The sequence below is a fragment of the Typopeltis vanoorti genome, chromosome 6, assembly GCF_054136105.1.
Source record: "Typopeltis vanoorti isolate ZY-2024b chromosome 6, IOZ_Tvanoo_1.0, whole genome shotgun sequence".
NCBI lineage: Eukaryota > Metazoa > Arthropoda > Arachnida > Uropygi > Thelyphonidae > Typopeltis > Typopeltis vanoorti.
Window position 1 is genome coordinate 26,605,796 of NC_143554.1, and position 22,139 is coordinate 26,627,934.

Here is a 22,139-nt window from a genome sequence, read left to right on the forward strand (position 1 = left end):
ATGTAGATTATCTCCTCGTTATCTATATGGATCACATTATGAAGGAAAGCTGCATTAAACCTGATATCGAAATTGGAGATGTTAATGTTAGCTCTTTACTTTATGTAGATGATGTTATACTTTTAAATAAATCCAGTACAAGTGCAAGATTCTCTCTGCAGTTGTGACCCATGATTTTCCTTCACTCTATCTCTGGGTTGCTGTTTGTGACTATTGGAATTGGTTCACGTTTTGTAAACCACAGAATGGTTCACATACAACAGTCTTGCTACCTCCCTGTCTTTGGTCAGCCTCTAGTCTTATGGTGGCTCCCAACCTGAATTTGTAAGTTAATGATGTCTTGCAGCAGTTGAATTGAAATATTGAATTTCTTGCAAATATTGAAATATCCTGTTCTCTTCCAGACATGAAATGGAAAACCACTCCAAAATGCTTGCTTTTATGCTATGGCTCACTAGCATATACTGCTGACAGGACCATTCATTTGTATGTAATAACAAGACTAAGCATCACTTTTTGCATGATATTCCTGACTTTCATGTTTTCTTCCTTTTCACTCCTGAGTTATAGAATTTATCGAAACTAGTGTAGAATAGAATATACTTTCAAATGAGAACACTCTTGCTACAGCCATGTCTTAATAGCTTGTAATGCATATCAGAGAGTGTTCTGCAGCACAGCAGTTTTGTTTCAAACCAAAAGATAAATTATATTTTAAAGTAAAGATAAATTTTATATTAAAAATGAGATTACATTCGTTGTTAGTGGCTTATTGTTTTCATAAATGCTTGCTTATTTTAGTAATGTTTATGTAGTTATTAGGGAAAAAATAAAAATAAACTGTTGTTATTTGTATTATGTAGGGCCCTAGAAATCCACTCGCCACAGGCTAGTTATCAGAGACAAGTGAATTTTCATCTTCATTCTAAATGCATTCAAAATATATTCTTTGCTTTGCATAACTTGCACATTGTCCTTCTGCATTTTAAAGTTATTCTGTTATAGCACTAGCACCCATCAATGAATGTAATAAATTTTTATTTTCAGTGGTATCTTATGTAATTAATTTAATAAGTAATTCCATCTTAGATTACACTGGCCAACAAAAAAAAATTTTTTTTTCTGCTGATTATGATCTGACACTTGTTTTTTACTAATTTGGGTGCGCTGATTTCAAATATCAAACCCATTTTTCTCTATCACGTCAGGTTTTCCTCTATGGCATTTTCTTTTTGCTAATTTGTAAGTTTTTGATAGTTTTGAGGAGGCAGTACTATTTAGGGGATCAAAAAAATCGATTTTTTAATATTATTCTCTGAAAGTATGTACTTTTAAAAATCTGTTCTTAACTTTTTATCAAGAAATTCGAAAAATTCCCGAAGATATAGCCTATTATTCAAAGCGGTGCGCTGATTAGAATCGGAGCGCTCACCGCTCTCGCTTGTTAGCATAAGAACCTGCAATGCCACGTACTGGTGCTTTGAATGCGAGAGAGGCCAATAACTGACCTAATACATTTAGGTGATGAAAAGTAGGCGATGACAACTGCCTAAAACAAATGAATGCTATATGCGTCATAGCGGACAAAGAACGATCGAAATCAGTCAATCGTTAATCGATCGTGAAAGTATGATGAGCACTTATAGCGTTTCAATAAAGTCTCTGGTTTTTTTTGTCTTGTTAACTTCATGTTAGTCGGCAGTGAAGAAAATACATCATGTCTAGTACTCGAAATTGTGTCAATAGTGGTGTAGATTCCTTCTGCTACATTTGTGGCAGCTTTACTGTTCCCAGTCAAAGGACAAATATCACTGATTTCGTTAAGAAAGTGTACTTTGCATACTTTGACGTAAAAATTGCAGATCAGGAAAAGTCATGGGCTCCAAATAAAGTGTGTAAGTCATGTGTAGAAAATTTACGTTAAATTTGTTTGAGTATAAATTTGGTTAGAGGAACTAGCTTAGTGGAAAATGTTCGAAGTGCATATACGTAAGCATTTTAAAGGCTTTTAAATGGTGTTATTTAAAAAATACAGTTATCTTGCATAGACAAGTTAGAGACAAGATATTATTATTGACATGACGACACCTGTAAAGTTAGTCTTACTCCATTGCTAGTGTGGACCGTTTTCTGTTTTTCTGTAAATTTTGTTATTTGTCTTTCCTTTTGAATGATTATGGATAATTTATATAAATTTCCCATTTATTATAGACAATAAATGAAAGAAAATGCAAACTATACTTTTTAGTTTTGTAAAGTGCAAAACCGAAGGCAAAGGTTAGGGACCAGAAAATATTAGAAACACAGGAGAAAAAGACATCGACTAAAGACAATCAAGAATAATTCAAGTGGTTGTGCTGCAAAGATGAAATTGATTTCTATAACATATAAAAAATATCTTGGGACTGCTGATAGTAAATCTACATCAATGCACAGTTTTTAATGCCCTTTATTTTTTTTATTTTTATTTTAAGTGGAGCCATTTAAGTTTCATGACACATTTAATTTTCACAAAAAATGCTGTGACATAGACTTGCAAGAAATTACTTGGGAAATATGTCTAGCTGCTTTCAAAAGATGAATTATAAAACATTTGAATACACGAAGTGCCATTTTAATATAGCCTATTGTAAAGCTAAATTCATCACTCGATACTGACTTCAAAAACTTCATAGGCCCAGATAACATAAAATGATCTATCAAAATGACAAATGCAAAGAATTTTTGTCAGTTAGTATTAATTAGTTAAGGAAATCTAGTAGTGAGTTTTCTTCTAGATGATACTGCTGATACTTCAAATGAGAACTTCTCTATTATACAAGATGCATAAAATCAGAAGAGACGTTTCTTTACAAAATTCCTCTCCAAAACTCAGGTGCGGTGTACTTTGATAGAAGAGAAAGTGAAGCAAATGAGTTCTGCTTGTCATACAAGACAAGTAATTGGTTGGCAGGTAGTGGAACAGAAGTAGCATGTAACATTTTGTGAAAAACAAAAAAACAGTGGACTAGTGTCAAAATTAAAGAGAGGCCAAATCTTACAAATTATTGCACATAATTTGAATTTGTATGTTTAAACTTCTATTAAAGATGTTCTATATGTATTATAAATTATAGCACATATGCACACACCTTTTACGAAATTTATACCACGGTGAGTAATTTTTTTTTTTTGTTGTGACCAGTAGATTTAAGTGGTATTTCTAGACCTTTGTACATATGTACATGGCACATCCAGAAAGTAAGCCAGTCAAGAATTAAAATAAAACTGGTAGAGAAGAAAAAAAAGATTTGTTATACACTAAAATACTTACGTACTTTATTTTTTCCACATAGTTCCCATTGACTTCCAAGCATTTTTGGTATCTTAGCACCAGCTTCATCACTGCATCAAAAATACATGCCTCCAGTGAGTTCAAGCGCTGAGTCACACTGTTTTTCAGTTCCTCATCTTCCTCAACTGTTGAGATGTGAGCCACTGCTTCATGTGCAAGAACAAGAAGTCAATGATGTGTAGGGTGGGTGGTTGATAAGTTCCCACCCAATCTTCTGAATTTGCTGGATAGTTTGATCTGCAGTGTGAACTTGTGCATTGTCATGCCATAATCCCTGATGACAGCATTCCTTGTCTTTTGTTCTGAATTGTTTGAGTTTCTTCATTGTTTCACGATATGCATCATCATCAATTGTGGTTCCTTGCTGAAGAAAATTGACAAGCAAGATCCTTTTCGCTCCCAGAAGACAGTGGCTGTCATTTTTTTGACTGATTGTGCCCGTTTTGAATTTTTTTGCTTTTGGAAATGATGAATGTGGTCACTGCATTGATTGTTCTTTTGATTTGATAGTTGCATGTGAAATCCACGTTTCATCACCAGTCATAATAGAAGAAAAAAGTTCATTTTTCATTTTTTGTAACACACCAAAAATGTTTGTGCCAATTCAACTCATGCTGTTTATGAGCATTGGTCAGCATTTTTGGAACCCATATGGCACACAGTTTCTTATACCCCAGCTTTTCTAACACAATTTCATGAATGACTAAACATGAAACTTCCAGGAATTCAAAAGAAAGTTCTGAATTGTTAATTCACATAAATTTTTGTGTTCACTCTTGTGTACAGACTATTTATCCAACAAATTGTCTATCACCACACTTGGCCGGACACTGTGCTCTTCACCATGAGCACTGAACCCGTAAACTAATATATAAATAAATCTGTAAAAAAAAATATATATATATATATTGCATGTTATGGCAGAAAAATGCAAACATGAATGTCAGCATACTTGTTGAAAGTGAGGTGGGATGGGAAACAAGCAAGGCTGAATGAGATATGAATGCTAATATCAAAAAAAAAATTAAAAGAAAAAACATAGGATAGCTATCTTTGTAGGATATTTGAAGCTTCTTCACCTATGTACTTAAGCCTGATCATATCTGTGGATAAGGATTAGATAGAGAAAATTCCTTTTATTCAAAAGGAGACAGGAATGTTCTTGTATATACAATGTTGCTTGTTTCAAATGACAGAAGAATGGATTTTGTGTTTATTTACAAGTTATACCTCACTGTTAACATTACTTATTTTTATCTCAATCATTAGGGACTATATTGAACATGAACAACAAGTCTGGACAGAAAATAGGAAGAGATTGGAAAATGATCTTGGGATAGCCAAAGAAATGTTAGCAAGGGAACAGGAGTGGAGAACGAAACTGGAAAATGATTGTAAGAAATTTCATCTGGAAAAGAAAAATATCCCACTTCAGTAAGTAAAAGTTTATTTTAGCTATTGTAGTATTCAGGGTATTACCTATTATTTAAATACACCATTGGTATATTAATAATACTTTGAATGTATATTTATTGATCGTACAATAGAAAAAAGACTATTTTATAATTGAAAATCTGTGATCGGTTTAATTTTGTTGGTGTTATGAAATTTAGTCCTCCTCAGTAGTTTTTATTTGCATTGCTCATTGGATCCATTATTTAACATGAATCATTTCTCTGCCTGCACTAATTAACTACCTTTTTTCCTGTGGGGTGGAGTATCTGAAACTACATACTCAAAGATTATAAATTTATTGTACAGTTTATCTGCTTGTGGAAATGGGTATGGCCCATTTCCACAAGCAGCCTCTACTTAGACAAGTATTGCAACATTAAAAGTGTACTTTCCTTTATTTGGAGCAAATGCCATCTAGGCCTCTAGGTGGTAGATGTCTTTCATCACACTGTGAAATACCACTACCCTGATTTTGAAGGCATCAAATGGCTTTTGCTGTGTTCCATCTCTAGAGTAGGGTTTGTGGTTTCTCCACCCCTCCTACATGCACTGTGAGTGAAGACTTTGTGATCTCCACATTCAAATCATAACTAAACATCTAGTACCTTCTCCATTCAAGAATACAGCTGTAAAGGGGTTTCTGCAAGTCGCTGCCAGGTAATACCCAGTAGTGGGTATTACTGGGTAACTCTTCAGGAGGCTTCCCGATCAAGTGATGAATAATTTTGCCCTTGCTTTGTCAGGTTGTTCCTGGAGGGAGTCTGAGTGTAGCAGCTTGCAGGGAGTACTGTCTGAGGCATTGCATGGATTGAAGTATGGGTATTCTGTGTGAAGAAGTGATGAAAATTGAGTCCTTCACTGATGCTGCATGCAATACTCTTTAAATTTCCTGTTCCTTTTACTTATAGCCATAATCAACCTGAATGTAAGTTAAAAATAAATAAAATAAAATAAATTGTAAATTTACATCATTGTCAATGTAATAAAGAAGCTGTGGAAAGGATGCAGAGAAGAGTTACAAAGATATCTGGATTATGAGGATAGATTGCGAGTATGTGGATTGCAGATCTGGTTAACAGGAGAAAGAGGGATGATATGATAGAGATTTATAAACTTTTGAATGGGTGTTATAGGATATCAACTGATGAAATTTTTCATTATATGGATGGTGGGTAGAAAACATGGGGCATCCATGGAAGTTAAATTTATTTGCAGTCAACAAAGGGGTAAGAGCTAGGTTTTTATCCCAGAGAGCAGTGAGTGAGTGGAATAAGAGTGCTGTTCGATAAGCCCTTGCAATGTCTAAGAGATGGTGCCACCAGTACATATTGTTAGATCGTACCTTCTGCTCAATCAAATTTTATCGTCTTATAGTTCTCTCTCGTTAGTATTTAACTAGTTGTAGGCTGATATATCATCCGAACATAAAGAAAATTTGTATTATACTGTGCCACTCTATGTTCTGAATTGCATGAGCAACTTTGATAACTCAACCTTCAACTGTACCAGGTTATTATAAAGCTGATTTTAGGCCGAGGTTCTCACTATTAAGCAAAGCTCCCGCTTTTGGTTCGAAATATTTAATGAGCGGTTCAGTGAAAGAAAATCAGGCAAACTCTAGATTGATCTTAGATAAAAAAAAAAAAAAAGAACATTTAATGCAGTGTCACATATAATTACATCATAACACAATATTCCAACAACGACATTACAATTAAACGAATATAAAACTCTCATTAAGATACTAGTACACTACTCAGCTGAGCTTAATATTTATAATTAAAACTATATTAACAGATCTTATTCTTCTTGTTACAAAGAACTTCTATCACAACTTCACTCTGACCAAGGTTACATCTCAAAACATTTTAAATATCAAATCAGTTCAAGATATTCAAAAAGAATACAACTCATTAACCATCAAACATTCATTTGTAATTCTCTAAGCTCAGTCATTCAAAATTAGTTCTTGTAAGTTCAAGATTCCTAAATCACAACAAATAGGCTTCTCAATATTCTCATTCAGTCAATGTACACTTAATTCAATAACATAGCATTTGTCACTTGAAGAGGGAAAAGTCTTAGCACATCACACATTCAATCTTGACTCGCTGAATACAGCAACTAGGAATAAATTACTTTCGGCGGAATTAATTTTCGTTACTTCACACTAAGTATAGGAAGGTAATCTTACTGGGATATAGCTTCATCACATCATAAGGAGATCGAACAACATCTTTAAAGTCCTTGCTGACTTTTACCTTGTAGTAACACAAACTTAAAAGAATCTTCTATTTCCGCGATTGATTTACAGACTTGGGAGAATATAACCTTTTTTGCACTTGGTTTAAATTATCTACCCATTTCTTCCTTTTCTTATATGTTTTATCATATGTCTTGTACTTTTCCACTGCTAGGCGTTAGGAAGTTTTGGTAGAAATCCAACTCTGAAAAAGATAAGTTAAAATTCCAAGTAATTCCCGGTCCTTTCTATTCCGTTTTCGGCACGTCAAAATCCCCCTTCGATCTCTAGCTACTGTTCTCTATACTCCCCCACTCATTTCTACTTTTTTACTTTTGTTTTCATATCCACTCGTCCTTTTTCCTGCCACTAACTGGTTCTCACCAGTTTAGCTCACATCGAACTTGCCTTTCCCTTGGTATATAGTAGTTCACGCTCCAATATGCACTAGGAGAAATTTGCATGATTTCTCACAACAACCAATCAAATGATATCGCAAGGAATCTTTTGGATATATTTAAATTACATACATCACAGTTTCTTATATTATTATTCCTAATAAAACTCAAAAGGAATTACATGAATAACATTTTATAAGCAAGAGACTAACAAAATAAATTTAAATAAGTCCTGCTTATGATATGGTAGATCATGTTAATTATGAATGAAGTATTATTAATTATAAATATCTTCATTCACAATTTAACAAAGGCTTACTCTTTCTCTGAAAAATTTTTCTTTTCACATAGATCTCTGGGATGAATCAGACTTTCTACTTCTTTCTTGAGGTCTCAGATAGTGCCTAGTCTGAATAAAATTTAATTTCTCATTACAGTCTGTGTATCTATTTCTCTCCACTTGGATTCTTGCTGTTTTTATCACAGGGAAAAATTTGTTTGCTACACTTATAGTGGGACAATGTCTTTTCAGGGCAGAAGTTCTGTTCTCTGTCACTAGAATTGAGTCTTAGTCGTCTCATTACTGGGTGATTTGTTCTATTGGTAATCCCTTTGTGATCACTCATTCCTTTGTAATTCCTTTCTCTTCTCATATTTCTAGTTCTGATATGTAAAGCAGTTACTTTAGCAAAATTAACTTTAACTGACAGTTGATTTTCAGTATTAATTTCTTGTTCAGGATTGGACACTTGATGTTTTGATGTTAAGTCAGTGTTAATTTGTGTTACAGGCTGATCAAGTACATCAGAGTTTGTATCACTATCTTTCACGGTTGGTTTATCTACAGATGATTGCACTCTATTAGGAGGTTCTTCTTCATCAGGTATACAAAATCTTCCTGTTAGTTGCATCTTTCCTGTGCATATAGATTTATTGCTTCTTCTGACATTTATTTTTCTGTTCATTAGGGATATTTCACCTCTTGAAAAGTCACAAGAGAAGTGATGCTTCTGCACAAAATTTGTTCCTAATATTATGTGTGAACCCATGCTAGGTGTAAAAGGGACAATAAGTAAGTCTTGGTAGATATACAGTCTAATATCTGGTGGATAAATTTTAGTGCAAACCTTTTCATATGCTGTAGAGTTAGTCAGAGAGAGTGGTAATTCTCACAGGTCTCCTTAATTTGGCAATGTTTTTCCATAACTTATCTCTTATTTTCAAGAAATACTGCTTACTGATGGTTGAGGCATTACAACCTGTGTCAAACAGAATGCTACATATATAACCTTGGACATTTCCTGTAATCCTCATCATTGATTCTCTCAATCTAGGGAAATTTCGAAACTAATTATATTCTCTGTGAGGAATGTGTCCAAAATTAGAATTCTTCTATCAAAGGAGCAATTCCTGGCAATATGTCCAACTTTATTGCAACTAAAGCATTTAAGAGGATCTCTATGATCAGTGAGATATTCTCTCCTTGTCTGAGGTTGGGAGACAATGGACATTTGTTGTTTAACATTCTCTAGTGCTTGCACGACCTTATCCAGATTATCCAAAATGGGTTTATTTTGTCTTTCTACTTCCAATTTAATCATCTCGTTAATTTTATCTTCTGTGGGGTTGTAGTCTTCTTGAGATGTTTCAGTGATTGCTGCTAATTGTTTCATCACTTCATCAAAACTATTCATTATTGGTTGTTGCAGCTTCTCTACTTCCTGGTGAACTAAGGTTTGTACTTCTTTCATTAACTTCTTGTTGGATTGTTCATTACTCTCAGATAAGCAGTTACAATTTATGGAATTCTCTTCATTAATTTTCTTCCCTTCCTCTTTCTTTTTAGTCTCCTTTGAGGTTTCATTTAGGCCTAGGGAACAATCAGTCCTTTCTATGATGTGTACATGGCCTACATTGGATGAGGGATAAAGGTCTCCTATCATCTGTTCTTTCTATTTGACAGCTATAAGGCACTCCTCTACTGTGGTGATCTTCTTTTTATAGGCTGTTTCCCTGAGTTCTGGCTTAACACCTTGTCGAAATTGTTGATATACTGCCCAATCCAAATGAGGTTTATCTGCATTGGATACATTCAGACTGTTAGAAAGAGTTAACAAGCGATTGTAGAATTCGACAACACTCTCTTTATCCTTCTTTGTGATCTTTTGTAGTTTCCACAGATTTGGTCCAGCACTTCTCAGTTTAGAAAATTGAGATAATAAAGCTTCCTTAAATTTTGAGTATTCAAATGTTTCTCTAAGTACTGGAGATGAGAATAAAAATGTTTTGCTTTACCAATTAATTTGTTTCTGAGCAATATCAATAACTGAAAGTCAGTCCAATTTGCTGTGTCTCTGAGTTTTTCAATAAAGGTAAAAAAATGACAATACATCATGTGATTTCTCTCCTGAAAATTGAAGAAAGACCTGTTGAGGGTTCACAGTTCAGAAGAATTCACTGTCTTCAATTCCTGTGCTAGATGCAAGAGCCATATTGGGTTATCATTTACTACTTTAATTCTCACAACTTCAAGTTTAAAACTGTTCAAAATATAATTCTTTGCCTGATTTGTTCCACAATCAACTCACCGTGATTCACTTAACCTTACTACTAAAGTTTTAGGAATTAGTTCCTCTTAAGTTAAATATAAAAAAAAAAACTTAATCTCTCAATTAATACTCGTGAATCAACATCCTGCAGACTGTGCCATTTTTTTAGATCGTAGCTTCTGCTTAATCAAGTTTTATCGTCTTGTAGTTCTCTCTCGTTAGTATTTAACTAGTTGTAGGCTGATACATCTGAACATAAAGAAATTTGTATTATACTGTGCCACTCTATGTTTTGAATTACATGAGCAACTTTGATAAATCAACCTTCAACTGTACCAGGTTATTATAAAGCTTATTTTAGGCCGAGGTTTTCACTATTAAGCAAAGCTCCTGCTTTTGGTTCGAAATATATTTAATGTGCAGTTCAATGAAAGAAAATCAGGCAAACTCTAGATTGATCTTAGATTAAAAAAAAAAAAAAAAAAAAAAAAAAAAAAAAAAAAAACATTTAATGCAGTGTCACATATAATTACATCATAACACAATGTTCCAACAAGGACATTACAATTAAATGAATATAAAACTCTCATTAAGATACTAGTACACCACTCAGCTGACCTTAAAATTTATAATTAAAACTATATTAACAGATCTTATTCTTCTTGTTACAAAGAACTTCTATCACAACTTCACTCTAACCAAGGTTACATCTCAAAACATTTTAAATATCAAATCAGTTCAAGATATTCAGAAAGAATACAACTCATGAACCATCAGACATTCATTTGTGATTCTCTAAGCTCAGTCAATCAAAATTTGTTCTTGTAAGTTCGAGATTCCTAAATCACAACAAATAGGCTTCTCAATATTCTCGTTCGGTCAATGTACACTTAATTCAATAATATAGCATTTGTCACTTGAAGAGGGAAAGGTCTTAGCACATCACACATTCAATCTTGACTCACTGAATACAGCAACTAGGAATAAATTACTTTTGGCGGAATTAATTTTCGTTACTTCACACTAAGTATAGGAAGGTAATCTTACCGGGATATAGCTTCATCACATCATAAGGAGATCGAACAACATCTTTAAAGTCCTTGCTGACTTTTACCTTGTAGTAACACAAACTTAAAAGAATCTTCTATTTCCGCGATTGATTTACAGACTCGGGAGAATATAACCTTTTTGTACTTGGTTTAAATTATCTACCTATTTCTTCCTTTTCTTATACGTATTATCCTATGCCCTGCACTTTTTCCACTGCTAGGCGTTAGGAAGTTTTGGTAGAAATCCAACTCCGAAAAAGATAAGTTAAAATTCCAAGCTATTCCTGGTCCTTTCTATTCCTTTTTCGGCACGTCAAAATCCCCCTTCAATCTCTAGCTACCGTTCTCTATACTCCCCCACTCGTTTCTCCTTTTTTACTTTCATTTTCATGTCCACTTCTTCCTTTTTCTCGCCATACAGTAACCGGTTCTCACCAGTTTAGCTCACATCAAACTTGCTTTTCCCTTGGTATGTAGTAGTTCACGCTCCAACATGAGCTAGGAGAAATTTGCATGATTTTTCACAACAACCAATCAAATGATATCACAAGGAATCTTCTAGATATATTAAAATTACATACATCACAGTTTCTTATATTATTATTAAAGGAATAAAGCAAATAAAACAAATTACACTTAAATACAGAGCCTTTTCATGTCTATGATATATCCTAAAATTAACTAATAAAACTCGAAAGGAATTACATGAATAACATTTTATAAGCAAGAGACTAACAAAATAAATTTAAATTAGTCCTGCTTATGATATGGTAGATCATGTTAATTATGAGTGAAGTGTTATTAATTATAAATATCTTCATTCACAATTTAACAATACTGAGGTTATTTTTAGTTGCTGGCAACTGTTGAAGGATCACACACTAAGTTTCAGTCAGATAGATCTATTACTCTGTGTTTGGTGTTCATTTGAATCGATCAAGTACCGTGTTTTGTGAAAAATGGATGAGAAAGAATTTTGTGTTGTGATTAAACATGCCTTTTTGAAAGGCAAAATGGCTCAGGAAACCAAAACTAAGCTTGATAAACATTAGGGTGAGTACACCTTCTATTAAAATGGTTTATAAGTGGTTTAGTAACTTTTGAAGTGACCATATGAGCACAAATGACGCTGAACGTTCTGGACACTCTGTTGAGGTCACTACTCCAGAAATTATTGAAAAAATCCATGATATGGTGATGGATGATAGAAGAGTGAAGGTGTGTGAAATTGATAAGGCTGTAGGCATTTCAAATGAATGCATACATAATGTTTTACATAAACATTTTACATGTGAGAAAACCAGCCGCAAGATGGGTGCCGTGTTTGCTCACACTGGATCAAAAGCGTCAACATGTTAACTGTTGCAAGGACAGCTTGAAGCTGTTTAAACAGAATCCAGTGAATTTTTGCATTGTTTCGTAATGGTGGATGAAACATGGATTCATCACTACCAGCCAGAGACCAAGCAACAGTCAAAACATTGGGTTGCAATTGTTTTTGAATCTGCAAAAAAGAAAGCAAAAACCGTTCCTTCAGCAGGAAAGATGATTGCCACCGTTTTCTGGGATGCTTGTGGCATAATCTTCATAGACTTCTTGGAAAAGAGCAAAACAATTACCGGTATGTATTATGTGTCTTTGCTGGATCATTTAAATAATGAAATAAAGGAAAAATGGCCACACTTGGCAAAAAAAGAAGATTCATTTTCACCATGACAATGCACCCACTTTACTCTTCTGCAAAATTGTAGCGTAAAACATTCGATTTACGCTACAAAGTCCTTTAGCATCCTTCCCACTCTCCAGATTTGGCTCCCTCAGACTACTATCTGTTTCCAAACATGAAATAATGGCTGGCATGAAAGAGATTTTCATCAAACAATGAGATGATTGCCAAAACAACTGCCTATTTTGAGGAGTTGGACAAACCATACTGTATGGACGGGATCAAAAAACTCTAGTATCATTGGACTAAGTGTATAGACCTCAAAGGAGACTATGTTGAAAAATAAAAAATGTTTGTCCCAAAAAAATTGTTTTCTTCATTTTTGCACAGACTTATCGAACAAGCCTCGTAATTTGCCCTTAGAGGTGGTGAGTGCATCTAGTGTGAATGAATTTAAGGGAAGGTATGATAACTAGTTTTGATGATTTATAGCCCTTGATAAGTCCTTTACTCCCTGGAGGTATCAGATAATAATAATTTTCATGCCAAATTTGTTACAGCTGTTATTCATTTTAGTGAGAGAATCCTGGAGACTTGCACTAGATGTGTTTAAGACTACAACGTCTGCATAAAGCAAAGAGCTAAGTTTAACATCTCCAATTCTAATATCAGGCCTAATGCCACTTTCTTTCATAATGTGAATTCTTGTCTTTCCCCTGATTTTACATCAAATCATCTTCCTGTATTTCCTTCAATTCTAACAGCTGACTGACAACTTAAATATAGAGTATTGTTCTGTATAATGTTCCATTCAAAATACTTGTAGTGTTTTGAAAAGCTTTTCTCTGGGTACCTTGTCATATACCTTATCCAGATCTACAAGACTAAAGTACAAATCCTTGTCATATTCTTATGATTTCTCAACTATTTGTCTTAAAGTGAATCTGATCTTGACAACCTCTATTTGGCCTGAACCTAGCTTGTTCTTCTTGAAGTTTCTCTTCCACAAACTTTCACAACCTCTTTTCAAGTATGCTTAAATAAATCTTAATTGGAACTCTTAGTAGAGAAATTCCTCAGTAATTTTCACATTCAATTTTATTCCCTTTTTTATACATGGGTACTATGAGAACTCTACTCCAATCATTGGAAATTTGACCTTCTTTAAATTATGCAGTGTAGCTAATGCAAAACTTCTATAACTCCATACGTAAGAATTTCTTGTTGAATATCATCTACTCCAGTTGCCATTTCACATTTCAAGTTTTTGATAACTTTTTCTACCTCGAGTATCGATATCTGCTCCTCTTTGCATTCCTTTTGAAAATTTCTAGTGCATTTCTGTCATGGCTTGCTTTATTGAACAGTCTTTCAAAGTAATACTCCAGACATCTAGGATATTCTTATCGTCAGTTTTCATGTCACTTTATCATCTTTAATTTTTTATGGTACTCTTTCCTCAATTTCTAAACTACTTCAATAGCCTCTAGGACATTTTGCCACCTTCCTGATATTTATTTTTTATACTCTTACCAAATTCTTTCCATGACTTTTGTTTAGCTACTTTTGCACATAGCTTAGGTCACTAACATTTTTTTCTCTGTATTCTTTTAGGGCATCTGCCAACTTATTTGCTAGTAACTTTTGGTATGCTTTCTTCTTTTCCAGGATTGCAGGACTGTTTTTTACTTTCTTGTGTCTGCCATGGTGTTTTTATTTTTCTGTCCTTGTAGAAAACTTTATCGTATACCTCCCTACCTGAATCAGTCAATGTCTTGTTTAGAGTTTGCCACTGACACTCCAAAGTTTGGTTCTTGTTTTCAAACTGCTTCACATTTTCTTCAATAATATTTGCATAGTTGAGTCTACAATTTACCTGTAAAAGCTGCTCAACTTTAATTATTTTTAAAACTTGCTTACATACTGTTCTTTTCAATCTCATATTCATATCCTGCTTAGTACTAAGTAATGGTCATAATTTCGAATTCTCAGTACACTCTTGTATCCTGAACAAACATGCTGATATCACTATCAGCAATGATGTAGTCACTGAGGCTTTTCTTATTTTTTGTGTCTTCTTTTCATGTGAACTTTTGCACATTTATGACTAGTCCATGTCCTGAGCAGAAATCCATTAAATACTTGCTATTATTATTAGCTTTGTCCTTGTCTCCAATTTTCCTGAAATGTTCTTATATGCCTAGTGGCATTCATTTCCTACTCTGCGTTTCCATTTTGTTTTTGTCAGCTGCTTGTTCCAATGTCTCAAAAAATTCATCCACTTTATCCTTAGAAGAAGAGTCTGTGGCACCATAGACACAAATATGTTTCTTTGTTCATTTCCCCAATTTGAAGTTTGCCAACATAAATACTGGAAACTCCTTCCAATCAAGAAGTTTATCTTCATGGTTGATGCTGAAAGTATTTTCACTTGGTTATATTGTAAATTAAAGATGCCAAGAAATTATATTCTTGATTTCATTCATTATCCAAGTATAAGCAAACAAAGTTTGCTCATGAAGTCACTTCACGACTTTGTTTGATTACACTTGGATAAAGGATGAAATCAAGGATATAATTTCTTGGGAACTTTAATTTATAATATAAGCAGATGAAAACAAACTTTCAACATCTATCTCTAATCTAGAGTATTTTAGTAAAAAGGTGTGACACCTTTTGGCTACTTATATATGTAAATATGATTTCTGCATTACTTCAACTTGAACGTCAATGATAGCCCGAATTCTATGCTTGAATTTGATTGATATATAGAGGTAAGACTTTGATTTAGTTGCAATTTAGGAATTGTACTGATTTCTGAAAAAGAAAATACGTCAGTCGATTTTAACTGTAGCTATTGCACCATTAAAAGTAAGGTTTTGCTATTAATTCTCAGTTTTAGTAATTGACCAACCCCGAATCAAAACCTACTAGACATAATTATGACTGATATAGACACCGACACCCTGATAGAAACACTAGACAAAGGTCTGGTGCTAAGCCTACTCAAAAAATTACTAAAAAAGTTTGAAGTGGAATGGCCAGGCTATTTGAACCTGTGCTCCACAACGAGAGATGATGATGAAAGCGAGGATACTGCTAATACAGAGGAAAAATTGGATTTGGTGGTCTCCAATCCCCCCCCAGGATCAAGGAGAGACTCACCTGTGGAAAAAACGCAAAACACGGTCGACAGACCCACCCACAGGGTGGGTCTGTTGTCAGCGTTGTGTCCGTCTTCCTCCAATTATCTTAAGAGATAATCTTAAGATATCTCTTAATATAACCTCCAATTATCTTAAGAGAAAAGAATAGGTGGACAGAACTAAGGGCCACTATGACTAGTCTACAGATAGCATACACTACAGCAAAGAATTTGGATGATGGCATCAAAATCCAACTTGCCACTATAATAGACTATCGCAGACTCACAAAGGAGCTAGACAATAAAGGTGTACAATACCATACCTTCACCCTCGACTCTGAGAGGAGCCTGAAGGTGGTTCTCCTTGGAGTATCAGAGCACATACATACAGAAGACATAGTCGCCGATCTCTGCCACCAAGACCTACCACCCATCGAGGTCAGCAGAATGACCAGAGCAGACAAAAGTCCAATGCCACTTGTCTTAGTAGAGATCCACCAGGCACATAAAAGCATATATGACCTAACTTCAATTTGTGGGCTAAAGATCAGCCCAGAACCACTAAGAAAAAGAACCTCATCAAGACAGTGCCACAGGTGCCAAAAGTATGGTCATGCCCAGAGATTATGTAAAGCAGAATACAAGTGCTTAAAATGTGGGGAGAGCCACCTCACATATACTTGCACCAAGCCAAAATCCATCCCGGCTAAATGTGCAAACTGCGGGGGCCTGCATCCAGCAAACTACAAAGGATGTATACAACATCCAAAAAACAGACTATCTGCTCCCTCTACTAATCTACTAAAACCAGCAACAGTAGCTCCAACTCCTCAACCCTCCAGAGGTCGACAAAGCATGATACAAAACCAACTGCCGCAACCAGAAGCCCCGATCGAAGCAAACCTCAAATAGCAGACAAAGTCCTATGCAGATGTAGTCCGCTCAACAAAGGCCACTCAGGACCAATACAACCCAAATTTAGCAGCCGTCATCACAAACTCCCTTGCAAATATGCTGCAAGACTTCAGCAAATCTAACCCCACATCGGACTCCAGAAAAAGATTTCTACAAGAAACCCAATCCATCCTAGCAGCTCTCATAAATGCATAAAAATAAAAGCACTCCAGTTTCCCTAATCATCGCTTGGAACACGAATGGACTTAGAAACAAGTTTCTGGAACTCCAAGAATTCACAGTGAGATACAACCCAGACATCATCCTAATAAACGAATCCCACTTAAGACCAGCAGACAACCCCAAAGTTAGAGGATACCTCCTCCAGAATAAACTACAGAGGCGGTGGCACTGCCATTTTCATAAAAAACCACATCGATCACCACTCTGTAACCAGCCCCTCAACCAAAAATCTAGAGCTCACAGGAATAGTAGTACCCACTACCTCAGCTGGGAAACTAACACTTTATGCAGCTTACAACCCTCCATCAAAGAATCTACTACATTCAGATCTAGATGCCGTCGTGGGCAATAAAGATCAAGTCATCATTGCCGGTGACCTAAACGCGAAACACCCGGCATGGAACAGTAAAACCACTAACAGAAACGGCTACACACTCTTCACCTACTCCAGTTCAAATTATGCAGTGGTGGCAGGCCCTGCAGAACCAACACATCATAGTACGTATGGCACAGCCGACATACTTGATATTGCTGTATTACAAAATATTAAGCTACAGTATAGCCTAGATTCTTTAAATGAGCTGACATCTGATCAAAATCCAATCCTGCTCCAGCTGGGAAAGCAAGAACAACTGCTGCCTCCTCCCCACTCCTTCATCTCATGGAAAAAACTAACAGAAGTACTAACAGAACATATTGGACCTGTCCCTCGCATCAGATCCATAGGGGAGATTGAGAATGCTGTTAGAAGCCTGACCCAGTGGATCAACACAGCCATGAAGGCTGTCACCTCTACCAAAGCCACTCTTAAGCCAAACCAACTACCCGAACACATTATGGATTTAATTAGGGATAAAAACAAAGCGAGGAAAAGGTACCACAAAACCTGTGCACCTCATGACAAAAAGATTCTCAACAAACTGAACAATGAAGTTGGAGAAGCACTTAAAGCTCACAGGAACGAAACATGGGAAGCCATACTAGCCTCTGTATCACCCAGCGAACACTCCATCTGGAACATATTAAGAAGTCTCAGAAACAAAAACAGATCTCTTCCCCCGCTCAGGGCAGACATGGGACTAGTACACACGGACGCAGAAAAATCTGAAGAAATAGCAAAGAACCTAGAAAAACAGTGTAGCCCTACATACGACAACTTGGACATCAAGCATGTCTATAAAATCCACCTCCATGTCACACATGCACTGAAAGTCACCAATACCTGCAACAACATACCTCCAATACGTGTGTAGAGGCTTAAGTGCTGTGAGGACATCATGTTGGAGACTTAATGGATTTTTTACAACACTCAAAAAGAATTAAAATAGAATTTAATACTTCCTATATTTCGTCCTAGTCGCTAGGACATCTTTATTATTATTATTATTATTGTTCCGGTAAACTCGAGGGAGGCCCTAACATCATGTCTGAAACAACTATTCAACATTCACACAGTATCTATCATATCTTGCCTTGAACTCATTCACAGTCGTAGCACCCACAACAGACTCTGGAAGCTTATTCCACTCATTCACCACTCTCCAAGTAAAAAACCTAGCTCTAACACCCTTGTCAACCACGCTCTTGCCCAGCTTCCATGCATGGCCCCTAGTCCTCCCACCACCAGTCATATTTTCAAAAATATCTTCTGGACCAATCTTATAAAATCTACGGGGATTACAAAAACAATTAATGTAACATATACACAAATAACAAACAATACTAAGCCCAACCACGTGGGTGACACTAAAGTCTTATCTAGGTAGAGCGCCCTCTAAGGGCAGTAGTAGATGGCCTGGAATGTAAGGTGGGAACTCTGGTGATGAGTGTTTCCCAAATCTTCGGAAGCTTAATGCAACCGTATTTATTGAGATTTGGTTGGTTTTTGAGAGCTGCTGCTGCTTCTAAGAAAAGTCTCTCTTTCTTGAATTTGCTGTGGTGGAGCATGGTGGTTTTCTTCCATGATACCCTGTGGGTGGTGTCCAAAACAATATAACCAAACAGCCAAGCCTGAATGGTTATAGTTGTGTTTAAAGATGTAAGACTTGTGTTCCTCTAGACGGATGGATGCTGATCTGCCTGTCTGTCCAAAGTACGCCAGCTTACAGGAACTGGGTACTTTGTAAACTCCAGGCAGAGAGAGAGGAGGGAGCTGATCTTTCATAGAACGGATAAGGGTAGCAAGTTTGCGGTGGGGCTTATATGCTGTGTGTAGGTTGTACTGTTTTAGTATCTTGGCTATTTTTTCGGATGTACCACGGATGTAGGGTATGGTGATGGCATTTTTAAAATCTTGTTGATGAGAAGGATGGGGAATGGGGGAGGAGTTGACTATTTTTTTGATACTGTGATCGCTGTAGCCATTGGAGAGGAAAGTGCTGTGTATGTGGTTTAGCTCAGTAGTGAAGGCGGATCCACTGGAACAAAGATTGTGGGCTCTCTTGGTAAGAGTTTTAATAATGCCATATTGTTGAGAGTGGTGGTGGTGGGAGAGTTTGTGAATGTATCTGCCTGTGTGTGTGGGTTTTCTGTATACGGTGAAGGTAAGTGTATCATTAGGTAGGCGTGTGACTAAGGTGTCTAGGAAGGGTAAACAATTGTTCTTTTCCATAGTGAACTGGATTCTTGGATGTAGACTATTGAGATGACTGAGGAAGGATTCTAACGTGTCTGGGCCATGAGGCCAAATAGAGAACACATCATCTACATATCTTAGCCAGATAGAAGGTTTGAGTGGGGCTGAGTCTATGGCTCGTTTTTCGAAATCTTCCATATAGAAATTGACAAGGGGGGGGGGAACCCATGGCAATTCCCTCTATCTGCTTGTAGATTTTGTTGTTCCAAGAGAAATACCCAGAGTTAATGGCAAAGGAAAAGAGATCTAAGATGTCAGAGGGGAAAACGTTTTCTAAGAGAGAGATAAGGTGTCAATTAAGGGAATATTGGTAAACAAAGAGGAGTTATCAAAGCTTACCAATATGTCTGTCTTATTCAAGGTTAAATTTTCTGTGAGGGCTTTAAAGTGGGTCGAGTTTTTTATATAGGAAGGGGACCTTCCGGTGAGGGGGATCAGAGAGTTGGCCAGCTGTTTAGATAGTCTATAGCAAGGTGCATTGGTGGCATCTATTATAGGCCTGAGTGGGGAATTGGGTTTGTGGATTTTTGGTAAACGTTCTTAATACCAGTGAATACAATCGTAAAATGAACATTAACCTCCGCGATCGCGCTACTTACATCCTGCTAGAACACGACCCCCACAAAAACACAAGTTAAGAAACTAAAAATCTTACTCAAAAAAGTATCTTCCTGGCCCCCTGATGTCACGAAAAAACTTAAACCTTTCCGCTCCCGTCCCCCCCGAATATACGGTTTACCAAAAATCCACAAACCCAATTCCCCACTCAGGCCTATAGTATAGGCCTGAGTGGGGAATAGGCCTATAGTCGGAACATGTCCACAGCGTGCCGACCACCCTCTGGTTTTCAGGCCGATGATCATGCTTCTGACAAAGTCCGTAAGTTGCTTAAATCGATGTCTCTGGCGTCTTCCCGGCATTATTGTCACTCTTTTCTCTAGCTCGCCTCGGCCGGTGCTTTTCGCTTTAATCGGCTATCGACTACACGGCGGCTTTATAAGGCTGCTGGTTCGTGTTTGCAGCACCACTGCAGGGTGTGTGGCCATGCGCAGTTGCACCACCAAACTTGGATCGTTTGCATACCACCCCTCACTCTAGCTATTTGCTTGGTTTCGCCGTTGTACCATGTTTTCTTCCAGGTGCACTATTTTTTTTGTCTGTGTGTGTGTACTCTAAAAAACAGGGATTTGAAGATCTGCTCCAATGAACAAGTGCTGAAAGATGAATTTAAAGTTATCAGCAATACTTTTCTAAAAAATGGTTACAGCCAAAACACTATTAACAAAATTCTCTACTAGACCTCAAAAAACAAAGATAAACCAGACTACAATAAAATTATAACCATTCCTTACATTAAAGGGACATCAGATAAAATAAACAGAATACTACAGAAATACAACCTCAAAGCCATCTTTAAACCTCCTGCAAAATCAAAAAGCTTACACAACTCATCCAAAGACCCACCCTCTCTGCTGGCTCACCCTGGAGTATACTGTATTTATTGCACCTGTAATCTACCATGTATAAGGGAAACAGGATGCACAATTCTTATCAGACAAAAGGAACATATACGACACATTAAATATAATAACTATGGTGAAGCTGGCCTTTCTGATCATGCCATGAACACTTTACATAGAATTGACTGGAAAAACACTAGTTGTTTACATCACGCCAAAACATGGTATGAACGCAAATTTAAAGAAGCTTGTGAGATTCTTATCAATCACCCCAATCTGAACAGTAATGATGGTCTAAAAATCCCAAGCATAAGGAAGGCACATATTCTACCCACGGAACCTTTCTCCCTAAGAGCTATAAGCAGGACTGTAGATAATCCAGAATCCTAAATCTAACATAACAATTGTAATGTTAAAAATAGGACATCATTGTTACCATAAGAAAACTATCTATAAGAAAGAATGTTTCTCTCATGTTATCTTAAATAAAATTTAGCTTTGATGTAGTTTCTAAATAATTAATTTGTAATTTTATCTGGATTTTATTTTATTTGTTTTTTTGTTCACTAGAGGTCATGCCAGTAGAATAACCGGTGATCAAATCATTGTTTCTTTAGTTTACTATGTGAAATGTAACTCAGCTTGTCCTTGTATATTTGTATATACTCCAGATGATGATGACCTTAATATGAAAGTTGAAATGTCGGGAAATTAAAATAGTTATTTATAACACAGTTGTAAAGTCCATAATGTCTGAAATGAATGCTGATCACCGTGCAACACTAAAAAAAAAGGAAGCTTGCATTCCTGTCGCACATTCATCATTTAAAGAGAAAAATGCAAGAGCATTGAATATTCTCCATAATCTTAGCTTCTGCCACATGAGATTGAGATCAATGTTCGCTCCCTTTGGAAAGAAAGAATGCCTGCTTTGAGGCATTCTTTGATTACAAAAGAAACGAAGAAATTATGAAAGAATTAAACCAAGAACCAGTAATAGAAAAAATTAAAAAATATAAACATAAATGGATGGAACACGTTCAAAGAATGAGAACAGACAGACTACCAA

At 36.0% G+C, this 22,139-nt stretch overlaps 1 protein-coding gene across 1 annotated transcript in view; it reads left to right on the forward strand.

Moving 5' to 3' along the window:
- Positions 1-22,139, forward strand: part of LOC150105348 (uncharacterized) — a 188,913-nt gene that overhangs the window by 161,005 nt on the left and 5,769 nt on the right. The window contains exon 10 of the mRNA XM_090394734.1: positions 4,604-4,768. Within this exon, the coding sequence (XP_090250860.1) occupies positions 4,604-4,768 (165 nt within the window). The remainder of the gene's footprint in view (positions 1-4,603; positions 4,769-22,139) is intronic.